Below are 19,731 nucleotides of genomic sequence, written 5' to 3' on the forward strand. Positions count from 1 at the left end.
TTTTAAACTTTGAACTGCGTTTAATATAAATCGCTGGCATATTAACCGTCTTCGCACCGGAAACAACAATGGCTTCACTTTTCGCGGCGGAGTGATTCATCTTCACATGAAACAATCGTTTGTAGTGCGGCTGCCGGTCAGGAAACAGTAGTACGGTGGGGAAAAGTTTCCCGCCGTGTTTTAGTGTTATCGCTGAGGTTCCCCTTTAACAGCAGCCAGATAATTATTTTTAATAACCCACCATGAGGCGAGCGAGAAGTTCCAGAAATAAATGTGAGAGTGCACCAGAAAATGGAGAAGCCCAGTCAAAAACAGGTCTGTGTGTCGTATTAGCATAATATTGTAGCTGCTGCAGGGTAACTACGCCATTGAACTGTGGACATGTTCGGACAGGAGACAGCATGAAGATCAATATTATGAAGCTTCACTCATAATTCAGACACCGGTACTGTCTGTGTGAAATAATAATAAAAAATTGTCAGCTTAAAAAACAAACGAAACAATTTTTGTAGCTCGGTTTGCTGATAAATCCGGTTGCGTTTCTAAAATTTCAAATAAAATAAGTTCCTAAGTGAGCAGTTAAAACGACCAATAAAAAAAGTATTTATTTGTTGTGAGCTACATTTATTGCATACCAAAAGCGAAGGGGCCTTTTCTAATGTGACCTGCTTACTGTCTAACATATACTGCTAACATTCTGGAATGTTTATGTTAAATATGACCACTTTAATTGTAAAATAATGATGCCAATGTGTGTAGAAATGATTATGCTTTAAATTACTGTAAACATTTAATTTTTGACATTTTCCCTCAAATTTTTGTTCCAGATGATGTCAGTGAGAGGGTTAACTCAAACATGATCATGCTACTTTTTAAACCTGTTTGTCCAGAGCAGCCAATCAGAACAAACTTGGAATAAAGGAAGTTTGCACTGAAATGAAGGCGAGAAAAAACAGTTTGTTCTGATGCATTTGTTGAACTAAGGGGAGAATTCGAGTGTAATGAGCTCCCTTTAAAAGTAAGGCTGATTTTCTTTGCAGCCACTCTTTGCTTTGCTTCTGTTAAAATTAAAATGTTTCACAGCTATTTGCACCTTCCAGGAAAAAAAGAAGAAGCATGTATTGGTTTTATTTTTCTTTTTACTATTTTGCAGTTTATCCAGACGTTTTTTCATTTTTTTTAAACAACAGCAGCATTAATACTTTTTTTATTTTAATATAATTGGTATTTGTCAGGTGACAAAAATTAAGGAAGAGGTATTACAGACACAGAGTTTTAATAACTTAAAGACTTGTTTCTGATCTCTAAAAGGCCACTGTGTAAGAGTTAGATTTTCTTCTGTGTGTATTTCTAATCAGTGTGGCAGTGGATGGGGGATAAAAGACAGTGGGAACCATACTCTCCATCAGCCTGTGCCGTCTTGGACTCGGCCGTCTCTTCTGGGAAAACATCTGTCACTCTCTCTCTGGGCTCGGGGACAGCCTACGAAGTTGATCTGAAGAAGATGGTTCAGATCAATCCTGTCACAAAGTACAAACGGAAAGTTCGCTGTCAGAATGTAAAAGCAGGTGTGTTTTTCGCTGTGAATTTTCTGTCATCCTCCCTGCTCCCTGTATTCTGTTTTCATAAATCCTCATTTTTAAATTGTGTTGCTTGATATTTTCTTAACTGCAGTTTAGTTCATTTTTAAATAAATGTCTTTTGTAGAAATGGTATCTAAAACATAATTTCATGAAATTTATATAGTTTATTTCAGTTTAAATTTAATTGAAAAATCTGAATTCTTGGAGGTACTCACAGTCTTTCCTCTTTTCTCCTGTTTTATTAAGAAAGTCAGAATGAAGCTGGTGACGTTGCTACTCATAATGAGAAACCAGCTCAAGTTAAAGAGGAAGAGGAGGACACAGAAGAGCAGCCTGCAGCTAAGAAGAGAAGAGGACAAAGCAAGAGCCAGACAAAAACTGAAGAAATGCCCAAAAAAGCCAAAGAAGAAGTAAAAAGTGAAGGTAACATGGATCTAATTTCTTTATATACTTACAAAATTTTACAGCCATGACAACATTAGTCATTATCAAAGCACAGTAACTTTTAAAGCTTTTAAGGATCAGGTGAGCATGGAATTGCATCTGAACTGTAGATGTTTCTTCACCTCACTACTCTTTTGTGTTTGATCTGTTCTGAACAGAAGTTGTGAAGACAGTGGTCATGAAGGGAAAAGCACCAGTAGACTCTGAATGTAAAGCCAAACTGGGAAAGGTACAGTGTTGGCATCCACACGATATATAAATCTCACGATTCATGTCAGTCATGCTTGTGGTTTGACACCTGGCTGCTATAAGGCAAAGCTTTCCCCCAGTTACAGTTCCTCTTGTGACAAACTATTCTGATCAGTGTCTGCTTAAACACAAATAAATCTTTCAGTGAAGCTTAAATTTTCTAAATGGTTGTTTTCAACTGAATACCATATATATGATTGTGTTTTTCCACACACTAAACAGATAAGCAATAAATCTGAGAAGTATTGTTACAATTAGAAGATAATTGAATTCATCTTACCTAATTGTCAGTAGATTTACATATGACTGTTACATGAAAATATAAGACGTGGTAATTGGTTCTGTTTAAATTATTTTTTAACATAATTGCAAATCTGTTCTTTTTAAACACAAAAAAGTAAATATTTTATATACAAATATTTATATTTCCTGAATGCAGACATGGTGGGATTCTTTTGATTTGTATAACTCATTTTTATATTTCTATTTCAGGCTCATGTTTACAATGAAGGAAATGTTGTTTACGATGTGATGCTCAATCAGGTAACACAATTAAAAGGAAATAAATTATGCTCAGTTCCATCTTTATAGTTTTTTTTAGGGCTGTGTGACTTAGATCAGCCGTCCCCAACCCCCGGGCCTCGGACCGGTACCGGTCCGTGAGTTGTTTGGTACTGGGCCGCGAGAGTTGAGGCTCAGGTGTGAAATGTATGGTTTTCAGGGTTTTTATCGGTTTTCAGCGTTATTTTGTTATCGTCAACTCGGTTTTCCTGGGTCTTTTCACGTGTGTTATGAATAAATCTTCTTTTTTTCGGTACCGGTACTAGTTTTATTTTGTTGTATTTTTCCGCGACACCTTAAAGGCCGGTCTGTGAAAATATTGTCAGGCATAAACCGGTCCGTGGCGCAAAAAAGGTTGGGGACCGCTGCCTTAGATGGTCATACTAGGACTATCCCTGTCTACAACATCATCTAAAGTCAAAAGCTGAAAAACCTGCCAGAAACTGACTGTTTGGAGCAGACCAGAGGTTTTGGCTCACAGGGATTATTTGTGCACACGCTGACCTCATTGTTCAGTAAATATGCGATAGCATGATAGATCCATTTTAATAACATTTATTATTATTTCATCCTGGAGCAGTATAGGTAGTACTTTATAGGTAATAATGAAAAAGTGAAAACTTTAAATCTCACAAATTCAGTTTTTTAGCTTCAGTTTCCAATTTGTAGCCTGCAGTAAACATCATTTGTTTCAATTTGCAGACAAATCTTCAGTTTAACAACAACAAATATTACCTGATCCAGCTGCTGGAGGACGACAGCTCCAAGGTTTACAGTGTGTGGATGAGATGGGGCAGGGGTATGTTCAATGTCAACTGACAGTTTTTGTTTGAAAATATTTGTCATTTTGCAGAAATTGCACCACCTTTGTGCATTTTGTTGATTTTTATCATTTGTTTCTGCAGTGGGTAAAGTAGGTCAAAACAGCCTTACAGTCTGTGGTGGAGACCTGCTGAAGGCCAAAGATGTCTTCAAGAAAAAGTGAGTTTTTCTGACGTTTTTAATTTGGTTCTGCCTGCTTCTAATGATGTTGATTTATTAACAAATCGTTTTAATAATTACTGTCTTTCTATTATCGATAATATTTGCCCTATTAAAACTAGACTAGCCCCTGTTACAAAACCCTCGCCCTGGATAAACGACAGCATTCGCTGTTTAAAGCGTGTCTGTCGTAAAGCTGAGCGTTTGTGGAGAAAGACTCGTTTACAGGTTCATCTCTTTCATTTAAAAGACCTTTTAGTTTCCTTTAACGCTTCAATTCGTGATGCAAGGGCTGCTTATTTTTCAAACCTAGTCTCTAGGAGCAGAGGTAACCCTAAGGTTTTATTTGACACTATTAGGGATATAGTTGCTCCGGCTTCTGCTGCTGTCCCAATTTCTTCGAACGAAGACTGGGAAAATTTTCTTTCCTTCTTTGTTGAAAAGGTTAGCAATGTAAGGAGCAACATCTCTCCCTCCATGTACCATTTGCCTGTTCCGATTTTACTTAAGCCTGTCATATTTGAAAGATTTTCACCAGTGTCTTTACCTGAGTTGTTGACGCTGGTTACTTCAATTAGATCATCCTCTTGCCCCCTTGATATTTTATCTGGGTCTTTGTTTAAAAATGTTTTTGAGTCTATTGGTCCTAGTGTTCTTAAAATTATTAATGCATCTCTACTCTCTGGTCAGGTCCCTGGTTACTGTAAAAGTGCTGTCATTCACCCACTTTTAAAAAAGCCTAAACTTGATCCTTCTTTGCTTTCCAGTTACAGACCTATCTAAAAATTGCCTTTTATTGCCAAGATTTTAGAAAAGGTTGTGGCCAAGCAACTCACAGTTGTTCTAGATGAACATAAAATTCTCGATAAATTTCAATCTGGCTTTTGTAAGGCTCACTCTACCGAAACTGCACTTCTTAGAGTGTCTAATGATATTTTGATGAATTATGATGCTGGAGAGTGCACTGTTTTGATGTTGCTGGATCTGACCTCTGCTTTTGACACTGTTGATCATCTTATTTTGTTAGATAGATTAAACCACTGGGTGGGTGTATCGGGTACCGCATTGGAATGGTTTAAATCCTATTTGTCAAATCGATCTTTCTCTGTGGCTGCCTCTAAGTTCAGATCCTCCGTCAGCTCTCTTGCCTGTGGGGTGCCTCAGGGCTCTGTCTTGGGACCGTTATTGTTTTTGTTGTATTTACTCCCTCTTCTGCAACTTCTTAGCTCTTTCTCTGATATTTCATATCATTGTTATGCAGATGATATTCAGCTATATATCTCTTTTAAGCCACCTGATGTTTCTAAACTCCAAATCTTGTAGTCCTGCTTAGATTCCGTTAGAGATCGGCTGGCTGGTAATTACCTTCAACTAAATGCTGATAAAACAGAAGTCATTGTCTTTGCTCCTGAGAAATTTGTTCCCCTCGTGGTTAAAAATCTAGGCCCTCTTGCTTCTTATATTAAATCCTCCATTAGGAACCTTGGTGTTACACTTGATCCAGCTCTGACGCTGGACACACACGTTAAATCTTTGGTTCGCTCTTGTTTTTTCCATTTAACAAATATCGCTAAGCTGAGTCCCATTGTGTCACGTTCCGAATTGGAAATGATTATTCATGTTTTTGTTTAATTGCGCTTAGACTATTGTAATTCCTTGTTTACTTGCTTAAGTAATGCCTCCCTGGAACGACTGCAGGGTGTTCAAAATGCTGCTGCTAAGCTTCTGATAAAGCATCACAAATACTCAGATGCTGCTCCCCTGCTGATTCAACTGCATTGGCTCCCTGTCAAGTTCAGGGTCCATTTTAAGATCATAATCATGACTTATAGGGACCTGCACGGTGTAGCTCCAACTTACATAAGTGCTCTTCTTCTTCCTTATCACCCCAGCAGGTCCCTGAGGTCTTGTGACCAGGGGTTGCTGGTTGTCCAGCATACAGGGTTAAAAACAAAAGGTGACAGAGCGTTTGTATCAGTGGCTCCCAGACTCTGGAACTCGCTCCCTTTGAGTTTGAGATCTGTGGACTCAGTCATGTCTTTTAAAAAGCAGTTAAAAACGCATCTGTTTAAACTTGCTTTTGGTTGATTTTGTTTTGTTTGAGATTTTAATGTCTGTTTTCTGCCTCTGTAAAGCACTTTGTGATTTTATCTTGAAAGGTGCTATATAAATAAAATTTTACTTTACTTTACATTATGTGACTGACAGTGGAAAAAGAAAGGTTTTCCAGGTGCCTTCATGGATGTGTGTTTGGTGAAATTCCAACTTGTTTGTTTTGCTGCAGGTTCTTTGAAAAGACCAAGAACGAATGGGAGCATCGAGATAGTTTTGAGAAAGTAGCTGGAAAATATGACATGGTGTTTATGGACTACAGCACGAATGAAAAGGTAAGTTTAGGAAAAGTCTTACTAAAAGTCATTCTTGGCATTTAGCAGCCATGTTGGCAAAGCCTCTGGGCGTTCTTACTTTGAAATTCCTATATAAGTGAATAGAAAAAAGCCATACTACTAGCGGCAAAATTACTGCTTCATAAACACCTCAGTCCAGAGGCCTGAGCTGATTAGCATCTCTGGGTCCTAATTAGCTCTTTGGGGGTTGGATAACTGTCATCTCTGTTGTTTAAGAATTGTACCATAGATTTCTATTAAGGAGTCTTTGAGTGTTATAATGCCGAAACTTCTGTCAGCAGAAGTTGCACTGGAGAAATATGTTCAGAAATATGTTACATTCAATAAAAGATCACAGTAGATAGCCGCCCCTCCCCGAGCCTTGTTAAAAGGGATTTTTTTCTTCCCACTGTCACCAATTGTTTCCTTATATGGGGGCTGTCTGATTGTTTGGATTTTTTTCTGTATCTTTTTAGGGTTTCACCTTATAATATAAAGCACCTTGAGCTGACTGTTCTTGTCATTTGGCACTATATAAATAAAACTGAACTGAATTAAAAGGTTGGATGTGTCAGATTGTATTCTTGGATGTTTTTCACCATTCCAGGAGGAGAATCAGACCACAGTGGATACTGTACCAAAAAAGAAAACCTCCGAGCTGGATTCAAGGATTCAGTCTCTCCTAGAGCTCATCTGTGATCTGAAAGCCATGGAGGAGTGTGTGCTGGAGATGAAGTTTGACACCAAGAAAGCTCCTCTTGGTCAGTCTGACTCAAATTCATTATTACAGGTTGATTTGACTAAATGAGAAGATGAAGTTGGTGACAGAGTGACCAGTATTTCCATGCACGGTGTCAGACTTGACATTTTTCTTCCTTTCTACCTTTAGGCAAGCTGACCCCAGAGCAGATCCGAGCAGGTTACTCAGCACTGAAGAAGATCGAGGATTGCTTGAAGAAGAAGAAAGGGAGCAGTCGTGACCTTTTAGAAGCATGCAATCAATTTTACACCCGCATCCCACATGACTTTGGGTAAAAGGATGAAACTTTAGACAAAACCAGAGTGTGGATAGTTACCACCGATTCCTGTCTTGCTGTAACTAAAAGGTGTAACCCTTATAGGTTGAAAACTCCCCCACTTATCCAAACAGAAGAAGAGCTGAAAGCCAAAATTGCCCTTTTGGAGGTAAAATGTTTTGATTTTATTCGGTTTGCTTAAAAAACCTTTCTTAACTGAACAATGTCTCCCATCCCTGTTTTAAAGGCACTGAGTGACATCCAGATAGCAGTAAAAATGGTCAAGTCCAGTGAAGACAGCGATGAACATCCTCTGGACAGACAGTATCACTCCCTCCGGTGCAAACTGCAGCCTCTGGACTCCAGCAACAATGAGTACAAGGTCAGTGTGATTTAAATAATTAACTAACCAGTTTTACCAAACCGTGTCACATTATTGATGTTACTTGTTCTTAGCCTCAAAACAATTTGATAGGCTGATGTAGTTGCGTAAGACTTTTCTGCATCTAAATCATTATGCACAGAGAATAATTTATTCATTTGTAGTCATTTCACTTGAAGTGCTGCAACCTCAGCGTTGACTAGTCGATAGTTTGTGGTGAATCTTCTCATCTGATCATATTCTCCTTGGTAGGGCAATTGCTGGTGTTACTTTATTAATGCCAAACCTGTCAGGGCTCATATATTATTTTTGACAGCAGGATGAACAGACTACTTGTGACCTTCTGACTGCTAGTTAATTTATGTTTACACTAACTAAACTAACTAACACTATGTCAGGAACATAGTGTTCCAAAGGTCTGTCTGCAAACACAGATAGTTAGTCTGTCAGCAGAAGCTGCTGTTGAGTTTGTGAAACCTCCTATCATGTCCAAATGTGAAAACAGCACAGGCTCTGTTGTTCAGCTGAAATAAAAAAAATATTTGATATGCTGGAAATACTAGCTTTTTAATGTGTGATTTTTAAAATCATTATTATTATTATTATTTTTATTTAGACTAAAATATCTGGTGGGGCACTGCTCTGTAAACAGTGTCAAATCTTGTTTAATTTAATCCAGAGATAACGTGCATATATCTCACAGTGAACTGACTGATACTGAGTAGGTACCATGGAGATTTCCTTTGGCTGACTACATTTCCATTCACACTAAAACTTGTGTAGTTGTTAGTCTTCAGTATTATCTTGGATTCCTTTCAGCATTTTGCATTGAGCTAACGTTCCTCCTCTTTGTGTGAAGGTGATAGAGCAGTATCTGCACACCACTCACGCCCCCACCCACTGTGACTACACCATGACCGTGCTTGACATTGTCTCAGTGGACAGAGACGGGGAGAGCAAAAATTTCCTGTCACAGTTAAGTAACAGGTAGGAAGAAATACTGTTACTGCTTTATGACTTCAAGCTGACTTCAAAATCAGATTTATTATGCTGCATGTTTGCATTGATAAAAATCCAACATTGATGTCAATGAAAATTATGGGGTTTTTTTTCACAATGAGCCAAGCTAACCATCTACCTGTCTGCCAGGACTCTGCTGTGGCACGGTTCACGTCTGTCTAACTGGGTCGGCATCCTCAGTCAGGGACTTCGAGTGGCCCCCCCTGAAGCTCCTGTTACTGGTTACATGGTAGGATGGAATATCAAAATTCAAAAAGACCAGTCCTTAAGACCAGTCTTAGGTCCAACACGGGTTGCAGTACACTAGCGGAAAGCCTGGATATTAAATATTCAATATTTATTGAATATTGAATATTTACAGTACTTATTGTTGTCATCATTGTTCTTCATTGGTATCTTAAAATGTCTTGATCTTAATTTTTTAAAACGGTGTAGGAACCTCGGTGAGAGAATGAAAGACAAATAAAATATGCAGTTTGACTTTGTCTCAGCTTGTATGTAACAGAAGTTAAACACATTTTTAAGAAAAAATCAATAAAATTGATCTAAATAATTACATTTTAAGGAGTCTCTAAAATGTGATCAATTTTCAACATGAAATTATCTCAGGCATTGAAATTGAACTCACATCGGTATATTACATTTTCTCATTTCTCTTTCACTCAGTTTGGTAAAGGTATCTACTTTGCTGACATGTCATCAAAAAGTGCCAACTACTGTTTTTCCAACCAGAACAACAACGTTGGACTGCTGCTACTGTGTGAAGTAAGGGTGGTTTTTTGTTTGTTTGTTTGTTTGCCATTAATAATTTTCATTATTGAAGTTTTGTTGCAGCTGCTCTGGCCTGCAAATGTCTTAAATTTGCTGCCAAGGAAATGTCTTGTCTGTAATCTGCAATGAAGTTTTGTTTTTGCAGGTTGAACAGTTATATTTATAATTTGTATCCAGATACTTTTTTGATCCTGCAATGAGGATGTTTACTGCTGAGGTCTCAGGTAGAGACCCGTAGGAAGCCAAAAAAGCTGAATTTGATACCCAGAAAAATTCCTCTGCAAAGTGTAGTGGCCTAAATATAATGCAGCACTGGTAACTATTCATATATTCATGCCCACAGGTCGCTCTGGGAGAATCTAATGAGCTGCTGGATGCAGACTATGAAGCAAACAATCTGCCTGCTGGAAAACACAGCACCAAGGGTCTGGGACAGACTGGACCTGACCACAAAAACTCTGTCACACTGTAAGTCTCTCTAATTATAATGATATATTTAACACAGGCCAGTTACTGCTCAGTTATTTGGTCCATTGCTTTAAAACGAGGCCTTCATAAGTTTTAGCTCACTCAAAACACAGCTGCCTATCTTGTTTAGCACTGCTCATTCAAGGACAGTATAGACGGGATGCATGCAACCTCTAAGTTCAGTGAAGCAGTTCTCCAGCTGCTGCTTACAGCAGGTTTCCAGAGTCGTCTAAGAACTGTCATTACCAGCTGCTGTTGTAGTCTGTACGACTCCAGGATAACAGACTCTCTGGAGAGCAGCTGAATGACACCAAAGAGCACAACAATACCCCACTGGTGGGAAAACGAATGCGAATAGTTTCTAAATGTAATTGGTAACCTGTCCAGGGTGCATCTTGCTCTATGACAGCTGGGATAGGCTCCTGCCTTCGTCTGATAAGTGGGAGAAAATGAATGCATGCATCAATAGATTGACCCACTTTGTGAAGAATAAGCAGTATAAATGTCTAACTGTGATCCCATGGTTGGATTTCAAACTCACTGGAGATGTAGCTGGATGAGAAACAGACCAGCAGGAAAGGGCCAGGGGTAGGTGGTTAGCAACATCCGAATTGTTTCAGATGGATTAAAAAACCAAGTTTGGATAAATTACCAAAGATTGAAGAGGTGTTCACATAACTGTGCCCCATATAAAATCGATGTGTTTGAAACACTGGGTTGAAGTCACTGTGAGTAGTCAGTGAGACTAGAACGATGCTCCCTAAATGCACTCCATTTACCAGTGAACAAATTCATAGTCACAATCTACAAAAACGATAGAGAAGATTCAACAGTGTGAACATTTTAGAGCCATATTTATTTGTTGTTGTTGAGTTGTCTAAAAACAAGAATGCTACAGAAAGTAATTTCAAGATATTAACGCACGGTTTACAGTCCTACATTAAGGCCTGTTAATTACTGAATCCTGTTTCCACTATAACGACTCTGTCATTATATATAGTGACAAGTCTCACCTTAGGCCTATATTTAACCTACATGCCATGAGCAGTAATTACATTCTTTTAGACTGGTATTAACAAACTGCACCTGTCCTGTTAGTAAGTTACCTGAAGCTGAAGAAATTAGTTTACGACTTTTCACTGCAGTTTTTTTAATGCCTTAAAATACTCTTTAATCTTCACATGGTGTACCTAATTCTGTTAAAATTAGCAGGAGGTTTGGAATATATCTTTATCACTTGCATAACAACAGCAGCCCTGCATTTGTCCAATACAAGCCCAAGGTTTGATAACGGAGCGTATTCTATTTGTAAATTAATTGTAGTATACTGCTGCACACTGTTTCACTACAGTTTAAGTGATTTGCAAAACATCCCCAGAGATGGATGGCATAGTGGTGCAGTGGTTAGCACTGTTGTCTCACAGCGAGAAGGTCCTGGGTGTGAATCTCCTGGCCAGCTGGAGTCTGCATGCTCTCCCTATGTGTGCTTCCTCGGCTTGTTAGGTTAATTGGTAATTCTAAATTAACGATAAATAAGAATGTGAGTGGTTGTCTGTCTTGTGTTGGCCTTTTAATAGATTGGAAGTGCCCTGCCTCTCGCTCCAAGATATCTGGGATGCGATTGAGCTTTCCCATGATTCTGAACTGGAGAAGGAGTTAAGAGGATGGATCAAAGATCCTAAAAAATAGCCGAAGGAAAAAAAAAAAGAAATTGAAGCCAAAGAGTGCAGAATATTTTCCTTTTTTGGGAAAAAAATTGTTACAATCACCTAAAAGAAATTTTAAACAAAGGTAATTTGTGTTAATCCCACGGATTTATTTTATTGTTTCTCGATTTCTTTCTCAGGGACGGTATGACGGTGCCGATGGGGCCTGGCGTGAAAACGGGAGTGGGTAAATCTAACGCTTACTCCCTCCTCTACAACGAGTTCATTGTTTACAATCCTGCACAGACTCGCATGAGGTACCTGCTGCGTGTAAAGTTTAACTACTCATCACTGTGGTGAAGCCTTGGGAACTGTGTGCCTTTGTGAAATATGGATGAATGTTTAGGCGTTTTTAGTCATTCTTCATGTAGCGTTAACTTCTATGTTTCGGGGCATGGGTGGGGGTTGGATGTTACACCTGAAAACACTCGTTCATATAAGGCTGCAGCAATTGCTCAACTGAGAAAAATCATTTACAGCTGTTTTGATAATATAATGAATTGTTTTAGGGTTTTTTCCAAGACAAAAACTGTAGATGCGTCATCAAAGGCATGACTAGTGGATGTTTCATTATACAATAAATTATATTAAAAAGGAAAATCTTGCATATGAATTGATTTTTTTCCCCCATCTTGGGATTAGTGCCAGCATTTTCACTTCTTTGACATCTTATATCGAATTGACTGCTGGGTTGAAATAACTCAAAATAATCACTGATGCTGGCAGCAGGATTTGCTGAAGGTTCTGCATCACCATATATAAATGAGTGTCTGAGGAAACCATGAGGGACCAACTGAGGGAAAACATCAACTTTGAGTTCAACTTTTTCTTGGATTTTCTACAGTTTCTCTTATATCCTGGTATCATGTATGAGAAAAAAGCTGTTGTTCGACAGAGGTTTGTTATACTAGATACTAGATACTTTAACATGGAGAGGATACACAAAACCTTTTGCACTACTTTTTGTCCCTGTATATGTATATTACTAAACGTCCTTGGATCAGTAGAAGGTCTCATTATCATTATTAAGGGTAGAATGGTTTTAGTGTAGGTGTTTGTTGTAACACAAATATTCTTCTGGATCTGTTACGAGGATGAAGGTTTTTAAATTTTGAAGAGTGGGAATAAAAATAAATGACTCAACATAAAGTGTGGTGGTTTTTTTTGTTTGATTTTTAATGGATTTAAATCTGAGACAAAGACAAGATTCTATGCAAACAGATTTTTTTTTTTTTGTGTGTGACATGATGCGAGGAGATTATATACAGCACATAATGATAGAGGACATTTTAATCCACAGTCTGAAGTGTCCGTTTGTTTTGTATATGCAGTTTCACCTCCTCCCCAGGATGTAGAGGAAAATTAGGACTACATCTAGGTAGATTCTGAGAGCAGCGTTGATGTAATCTTCTGGATCTGCACTGTAGGCCATCCTCCCCATCACCAGCTGACAGTCGATCACCAGGTACTAAGAGAGGCAGAGGAGGAGATTTAAACCAGTGTGAGAAAAATGCGATCAAATTATATTAAAATACACTGTATTTTAAATTAAACAAAATACAGCTAATGCAGATTTATTTAAACTCCTTGAATTAAAGCTGAAACTCTTTGTTGTTGTATTTTAAAAGTGTCCTCATTCGAAAACCTGTGGACCTTACTGGATCTTGTTCCTTCTCTCACCAATGAAAACAACAGAGCTCCCAGACATCCATAGATAACTTCAGCAATGTAGCTGTAGTAGAATGTGCAAAATATCCCAAACATGGCGACGTCCACGACCAGAATCAACAAAGCACTGTTGCAATAAGTAAAATCATAGCGAGTCTGCAAATAACAGAAAGACATAAAGACATGAATGTCATTATTAAATAATCTATCAGTGTCTAATCTTATTTAGATTTTTTTTCTGTAGTGCACAGTAACCATGTGACATATGAAATGAACATGTGAAATATTAATCTTTTGAAACTTGAAGCATATGAGTCTCATAAAATAAGGCATTTCAGATCTTTCAAATGCAAGGAAAAAGTGTTTGCATACTCTCCAAGGGACTATGTTGATGTATTTAAATGTCTTGAATGAGAAATAATCTACAATATGAGCAATATTAAATTTACTGTGATATAAAAAAACCCCTGCAAAATTAGCAAATGTTTGCACTGAAGGAGCCGGGACCAGTGATTTATAATTTTCTTTAAAATGAAAGATTGCTTAATCATTAAAAAATAGAGGGGAGATTAAAAAAACTATTGGTTGGGCTGATCAGTATCGGTATTTATAAATGAATATTAAAAAAAATATATAATAATGGAATCCTTCAACCATGGTATGAGTGGTGAAGTTTCATAGTTTGTCCACCAGAGGGCAACCTGCAACTTCCCTGCTGGCAACACATGTTGGAAACGCCACAAACAAAACAACCCTCTAATCCAAGCAGAGTCGGGCAGAACGTAAAGCAGTGAATAAATAAATACAGATAATGAATGTTAGGGGAATCTATTTATGTTTCGTGTGTCTGAAAGAAAAAAAAATCAAATATCAGAATATTCGATATCAGTCTTACAAATATCAGTCAATTAAAATCATCTATGACCAAATAGTTAATCAGCTTCCCTTTCACGTTACATTTTTCACTGCATGCATTTTGTGTTATTCTGATGTGCTGTGGATTTTCTTTACAGAAACTTTTCAGAGTTCTGACTTCAAAGTCAGCTGAGAAATCTGCACTCTGCTTTGGTGAAGAAGAAGAAGAAAGCTTTTCAAATGTAGCGCTTCTGCACAGCCTGACGGTCTCACCTGCGCTGAAAAAGCGATGATTGAGATAGAAATGGCCAGCGTTACTCCCATAGCCAGGATCACAGCAGTGGTGTTGTGAAAGGAGGCGATGGTCCCCGTCATGTATGACATGCTCACAGTGACAACAAACTGGAGGTAGAAAATTAAGTGCATTAAACATCTCCAGAACACGTGAAACACATTTTCCACTTATTTTCACTCAAAACAAAAAATAAGAACATATCAAATAATGAAAACAGAACAGAACATGTACAAGAAGCAAGGCCAGAAAGAAATTGTGTGAATGTGGTCTTCAGGTATGGATGCTTGTTTCCGACACTGAAAAAACAAACTTTTATATTCGGGCAATGTGGCCTTTTGGCCTCTGCTTTTCTAGTTTGTTGTGTTTGCCAGTCTCTTCCAGGAATTGCCGGGTTGAGGTGACCTAGATAAGAAAGCAGAACACATGAGCAGGTTTGGTTTAAGGCTTTTTCTTTTTCTCTTATACACACACTCATTCATACACTTGCCATGCATTCAGACATGAATGCACTTAATGAGTGCTTTTAAAAGAAAAGGTGCAGCAGTGAGCTTCTGCTTGCGTTTTGCTCTGCTGTACGTGCAGTATTTAACAACAACAGGAACAGGAAGAGCCTGTCCTAAATTAACATGCCAACCAAACCTGAAATCACTCAGTGAATCTGCTGCCCTTTAGAGAAAACTTTAGAGGTTTTGTTTTGGAAAATGTAAAAAGCAAACTTTTCACAAGTCATTTAGAGCTTTGAGTTCTCAGTTAGAATAGAAAAGTGCTACATAAGTGCCAGAACATTTACTATCTGTTTGTGGAAGTCTAAATCTTTGACAAAAGTCATCAGTGGTTTTTTTTGTTGCTGTTGTTCTTATTCTGACCTTTATTTCCTTTTTTTTAACAAAGTTATTGCTGAGCACTTAGCACTTATACTTTAACTTCTAGTTTTTAGTTAAGTGGTTCACAAGCTGAGGTGCCATCCTGACTGCATGACCAAAGTATTTCACTTCTCTTTCCAAAAATGTGACTGTGCCGTGTTTCATATCCATTTGATACATGGTTTTGTTATTTGTGACCCACCAGTGCCACAATGTTCCACGGGTGATGCTGGCTGAAGGACTTGCAGCAACTGAGGGCGATGGCGACCACAACGAAGACGATGAAGGAACTGAGATATACCCAAATGTTTGATTGCACTGCCTCTTTGACCACGCTGGAGAAGGTGAACACGCACACTACAGTGAAGGTGAACAGCAGCTGGAGCGTCACGATGCTAAAAACCTGTCCCGGAAAAGAGAAAAGGCTGAGTTTTGTTTTTTAAATTACCGGTACAACTTTATTACTAAGTAACTACACTGTAAAAGAAAACTGCAAATGTTTTTCCTTAAATTTAACTCACATTAACAAAGAAGAACTAGTCCAACAATGTCAACTGTTTCCTTAGTCAGAGGCTGCTTTGAAATATTATAAACGTGGTGTCAAACATGCAGTTCTGGAGCCAGAGTTGGCTCACCAAAGACCCCAGACCAGCCCCCAGGATGGCCCAAAGAAATCTTTGATTTTTCAGTAAAATGCATACAGTACCTGGTGAGGTAACACCAACTTCATCACACTGGAGTCAAAGAATATTAAAAGTTGAGTATTTTTTAGATCTTGAGACATTATTTCAATCACAGAGTAAAATACTATCAATGTTTAGTGCGTGAAACCTGTAAATGTGAAGAGTTTGTGCTTTTCAACAGTCGCTGTGAATTATAATAGCAATAAACTTAAGCAATACACTTTTTTAAGGTGTATCATCTGCAGAAGCAGGGTTCATTAAGTGTTATTGTTTTTAAAACATACTTTTAGTTCTCTATATTAAAATAAAGATGGGTTGTTATACAATGTCTTTACTGGCTAGTCCCACTCAAATTGGGTTGTATGTAGATCATCTATTCATTTTCCTCAATTTATCCAGTTCAGGGTCACTTAGCAGCTGGAGCCTATCCCAGCTGTCATAGGGTGAGAGGCAGGATACAACCTGGAGAGGTTGTTAATCTGTGGCCATCCTAACAGAGTGGCAGCCGATCACATTTGGCCTGTTCAATATCAACAGTTAACCAAAGTGTGGGTCTCTGGACTGTGGAGAAAGCTGGAGTACCCGTTAAGGACCCTTGCAGGCTCAGGGAGGGCGTGGAAATTCAAGGATGCTTGTGTGGTCCTTGAAAATAAGTTTGACTTCTCTCTTTTCTCAAATCTACTTATTTGTGCTCAGGAAGAAAGTGAGAGAAACAGCCTCCTTAATCTTCCGCATACAGGCACAAAATAGTTCCTGATTTTGCCAACTGTAACATGTGATTACCACGTGCTGCAATTACCAGTTCATAAAATAAACAGCTCCCTAAAAGTAAACAGGATTTGAAACACCCAACTTCTCCCACTCCAAGTGGCTGTTGTGTGAAAGTAGACCCGACCAAAACATCTGGCTGCTATGTTGACGTGCCATTACGGCTTCCTGTAACTGGCTGTGAAATTCAGGGTTACTTAAGTTTTGTATGTTTTAATTCCTTTTTGATTCTTTTCCTCTTTTATTGTTTCAGTCTAGTTTTTAGTTTTAAAAATTGCTTTATTTTTATGAGCTTTTGTGTTATTTTCAGTTTCAGAATATAGAATAATATGTCATTTTTCAGGGGCAAGAAAGTTGACTTACTCATTTAATTTAGTCTGATTTTTTTAAGGTGCATAATATTACTTATTTTATAGCTAAATGGAGTTAAAATTACTGATCATAACAACAACAAAAGAAAACAGTTTTGTGTTGTTGTGTTGCAGCAAATACAAAGAGTACTTGGCGCACATGTCTCAGAAAGATTTTCAATATTTATGGTGGATTCTTAGAGTTATCGTCCAAAACGTAGCGTACAAACCTTTCTAATAAACCCTTTCCTCACTATCTCGTCATCAAAGGAAGATGAGGACACCAGCGGAGTCGTTTCTGATGATATCTGTGGGTTTATGTCATGGAAAGACTCATAACGAGAGATTTGAGGTGGTTTGTACACTGGTGGGGCTTCAGAGTAGGCTGGAGGCTGCTCTTCTTGGTAGGAATGCATCGATGCTGAGGGGACATCAGAGCCGGGATCGTGCTGTGTCTCCTTGGAAGTGATGGAGTCTGCTGACATTCTGGTAAAAACTGAAAGTCAGTGACAAAAGAGGAACCAAATGTAAAAGTTAAATTCAAGTAAACATCAGCTGTGGCATGTATATCAGCACAAGTGGAAAGTGCAAGGTTTAAAAAAATACAATAAAACACGAGGACGTCATTAAAATCAGTAACCGAGCTACTAAAATAATATTTCTACTCATATATTTGGTTTCAAATAGCTGCAATAATTCTGAATGTGGACAGAAGGGTCATGCACAGCATTGCAAGTCAGATGCAGATTGTTTTTTAAAAAAATCCAGGCTTGCTGCTGACTTGTTACACAAGAATGATGTGGGCACTGAGAAGTAAAATGTTTGATTTCAGCATTTACCGTGGGAAAGTTGGTGTTGTGTCAGCTGATGTTGGCTAAAAGATTTATGATACCCAATTAAACTGAACTTATTTTGCAAACTATATTGCAGTTTTCACACTAAAATTAGACATGCTGTCTTTACTTAAAAATTAAACACTTGAACACAAATGACCTTACTTTACTTCATTTAAGTTTAATGCACATTACACAATATTATTTTAGCTCATTTTGTTACAAATGAACTGTTGCTGGGAATATCCTTGATCTTTTTTAAGTTAAGACTACTTGTAGACAATGAAGTGTTTAATGGACAGAGCTCAGTTTTTGCTGCATCTTACATGAAATCTGTTTTTATGGACACTTGAATTAGAAGTCTATAAAGGGAACTGACCCAGAGTCATGGTGGCCTTTTAAACCTTTCAGGTTTTTGGCCACACTACAAGTGGAAATCATATCAGACATCCACAAGAATCTGAACGTCTAAACACAGCAAAACTTAAATAATGATCACAACATCAGTAAAGTAAGAGTCTGAAATTAGACATGATCAGATCCATGAATGAAATAATGCTGCCTTATTTAGAAAAAGCAGTCCAGATAATTAAATGAAACAAGAACAGTGCAAATTAAGTAAACTATAAAACTTGCAAACAGTTGTTTTTACCAGTAGGAGAAGCACTGGTGTCAGGTACACAGGACGTTACCTTTTACATACTGTAGTATAGGTCTATAATAGAGAGTAAATTATTGTTCTTCCTACCTCTGTTGCTTGATAATCCCACAGTACTTAATGTGATGAAGGCTACACGTTAAACCTGGACAGGCTGACGATGGCAGCTGTATATTTTACTTACGTGATATTGAGTTTCACTTCCTTCCACTTTAAAGTGGCGAAACCTTCTGATGACTGACAGGGTTTAAAAACTCCTTTGTTTCTTAACAGATCGTTGGCCATTAAAGTGTCCAAGGACTTCCCAGGGTCCTCCTCAGTCTGAACTTCCAGAATTGAGTGCTGTAAAAATGTAAAAATGATTGATTTTTACATATTCCCCTGTGTCATTGTCCTGATTGTCTGTACCTGTGTATCATTCCTCCAGCTGTTCCTGCTTCCCTGATTACCTTATATGTATAAATAGTCCTCTCCTTTCCCTTAGATTTTGACAGTGGCTGCATCATTCATTAGTTGCTCAGTTGTGTGCCTTCTCTCTGCATTGATTTGGCTTCTGTTTGCCCCTATTTTTGGACTTGTTTCCTGGACTGCTTGCAACCTGAATAAAGGTTTGCCATTTGTTGCCGTCATCCTGCCGTATCCTTTTTCTCACAGTCTACCTAAACTGCAGTTTGTGACAATATGGCCAGGCTTCTCCTTCTGCAGCAAATTTGCTGAGTCCTTACTCCAGCAGTCAGCCTCTCGAATCATGTGATCAGAAGCTACTGACTGTTCTGCTTTCATTTTGAATCTGTTAAACTTTCATTCACTTTAACCTCCTAAGACCCGAACTCTTTCATGGCATGCATTTTTAATTTCTCTTTGCTATTTGGGCTAATTGGGACCTGATGAATGTAAAAACAAAGAATTACGTGATTTTTTTTTTTTACCTGTCTGTCTGTGGTTCAAAGTATTGCTTATGTGTGCAAATGTAGAAACAGGTGCTTGAACATGAGTACATTCATAATTGTCTGGTTTTATTCAAATTATGAGGAAGTACTTAAAGTATAACACAAATAGTTCTTTTTTAAAATAGTATTTATAAATGCTAACTAAATACAATATTCATAGAAATCTGGGGTAATATTTTGTCTTTGGAAAGCTGTCCTGAAAATATTCACATATTCAGTTTGTCTGCTGCTGTCAGGCAT

General features: G+C 38.0%; 2 protein-coding genes across 5 annotated transcripts in view; both read left to right on the plus strand.

The window, feature by feature from the left end:
- Nucleotides 1-134: 134 nt before the first annotated feature.
- Nucleotides 135-14,313, plus strand: parp2 (poly (ADP-ribose) polymerase 2). 3 transcript variants are annotated; one of them, XM_082512514.1, is made up of 19 exons: nucleotides 135-315; nucleotides 1,359-1,568; nucleotides 1,830-2,006; nucleotides 2,186-2,256; nucleotides 2,769-2,819; nucleotides 3,540-3,636; nucleotides 3,743-3,818; nucleotides 6,103-6,205; nucleotides 6,813-6,966; nucleotides 7,095-7,236; nucleotides 7,327-7,390; nucleotides 7,469-7,603; nucleotides 8,463-8,590; nucleotides 8,753-8,852; nucleotides 9,290-9,388; nucleotides 9,738-9,862; nucleotides 11,709-11,825; nucleotides 12,900-13,033; nucleotides 14,250-14,268. In XM_082512514.1, exons 1-18 carry the CDS (start codon nucleotides 243-245, stop codon nucleotides 12,955-12,957), a joined length of 1,980 nt encoding a protein of 659 aa, XP_082368640.1. In that variant the 5' UTR covers nucleotides 135-242; the 3' UTR covers nucleotides 12,958-13,033; nucleotides 14,250-14,268. The 3 variants fall into 3 exon arrangements, with proteins under 3 accessions (XP_082368640.1, XP_082368641.1, XP_082368642.1); XM_082512516.1 differs by lacking the exon at nucleotides 135-315 and adding an exon at nucleotides 336-445 and having other exon boundaries at nucleotides 14,250-14,313; XM_082512515.1 differs by lacking the exons at nucleotides 12,900-13,033; nucleotides 14,250-14,268 and having other exon boundaries at nucleotides 136-315; nucleotides 11,709-12,168.
- A 223-nt stretch (nucleotides 14,314-14,536) lies between these two features.
- The window catches only part of tep1 (telomerase-associated protein 1), a 59,042-nt gene continuing 53,847 nt past the window's right edge, over nucleotides 14,537-19,731 (plus strand). The window contains exons 1-2 of one of the 2 annotated variants that reach the window (XM_082512511.1): nucleotides 14,537-14,817; nucleotides 15,455-15,617. In XM_082512511.1, coding sequence (XP_082368637.1) covers nucleotides 15,510-15,617 — 108 coding nt within the window. In that variant the 5' untranslated portion in view covers nucleotides 14,537-14,817; nucleotides 15,455-15,509. Of the gene's footprint in view, nucleotides 15,618-19,731 lie in introns of both variants that reach the window. The other variant, XM_082512510.1, reaches the window with a different exon arrangement.

The sequence above is a fragment of the Aulonocara stuartgranti genome (genome assembly GCF_965226115.1).
Source record: "Aulonocara stuartgranti genome assembly, chromosome: 18".
Classification (NCBI taxonomy): Eukaryota; Metazoa; Chordata; class Actinopteri; order Cichliformes; family Cichlidae; genus Aulonocara; species Aulonocara stuartgranti.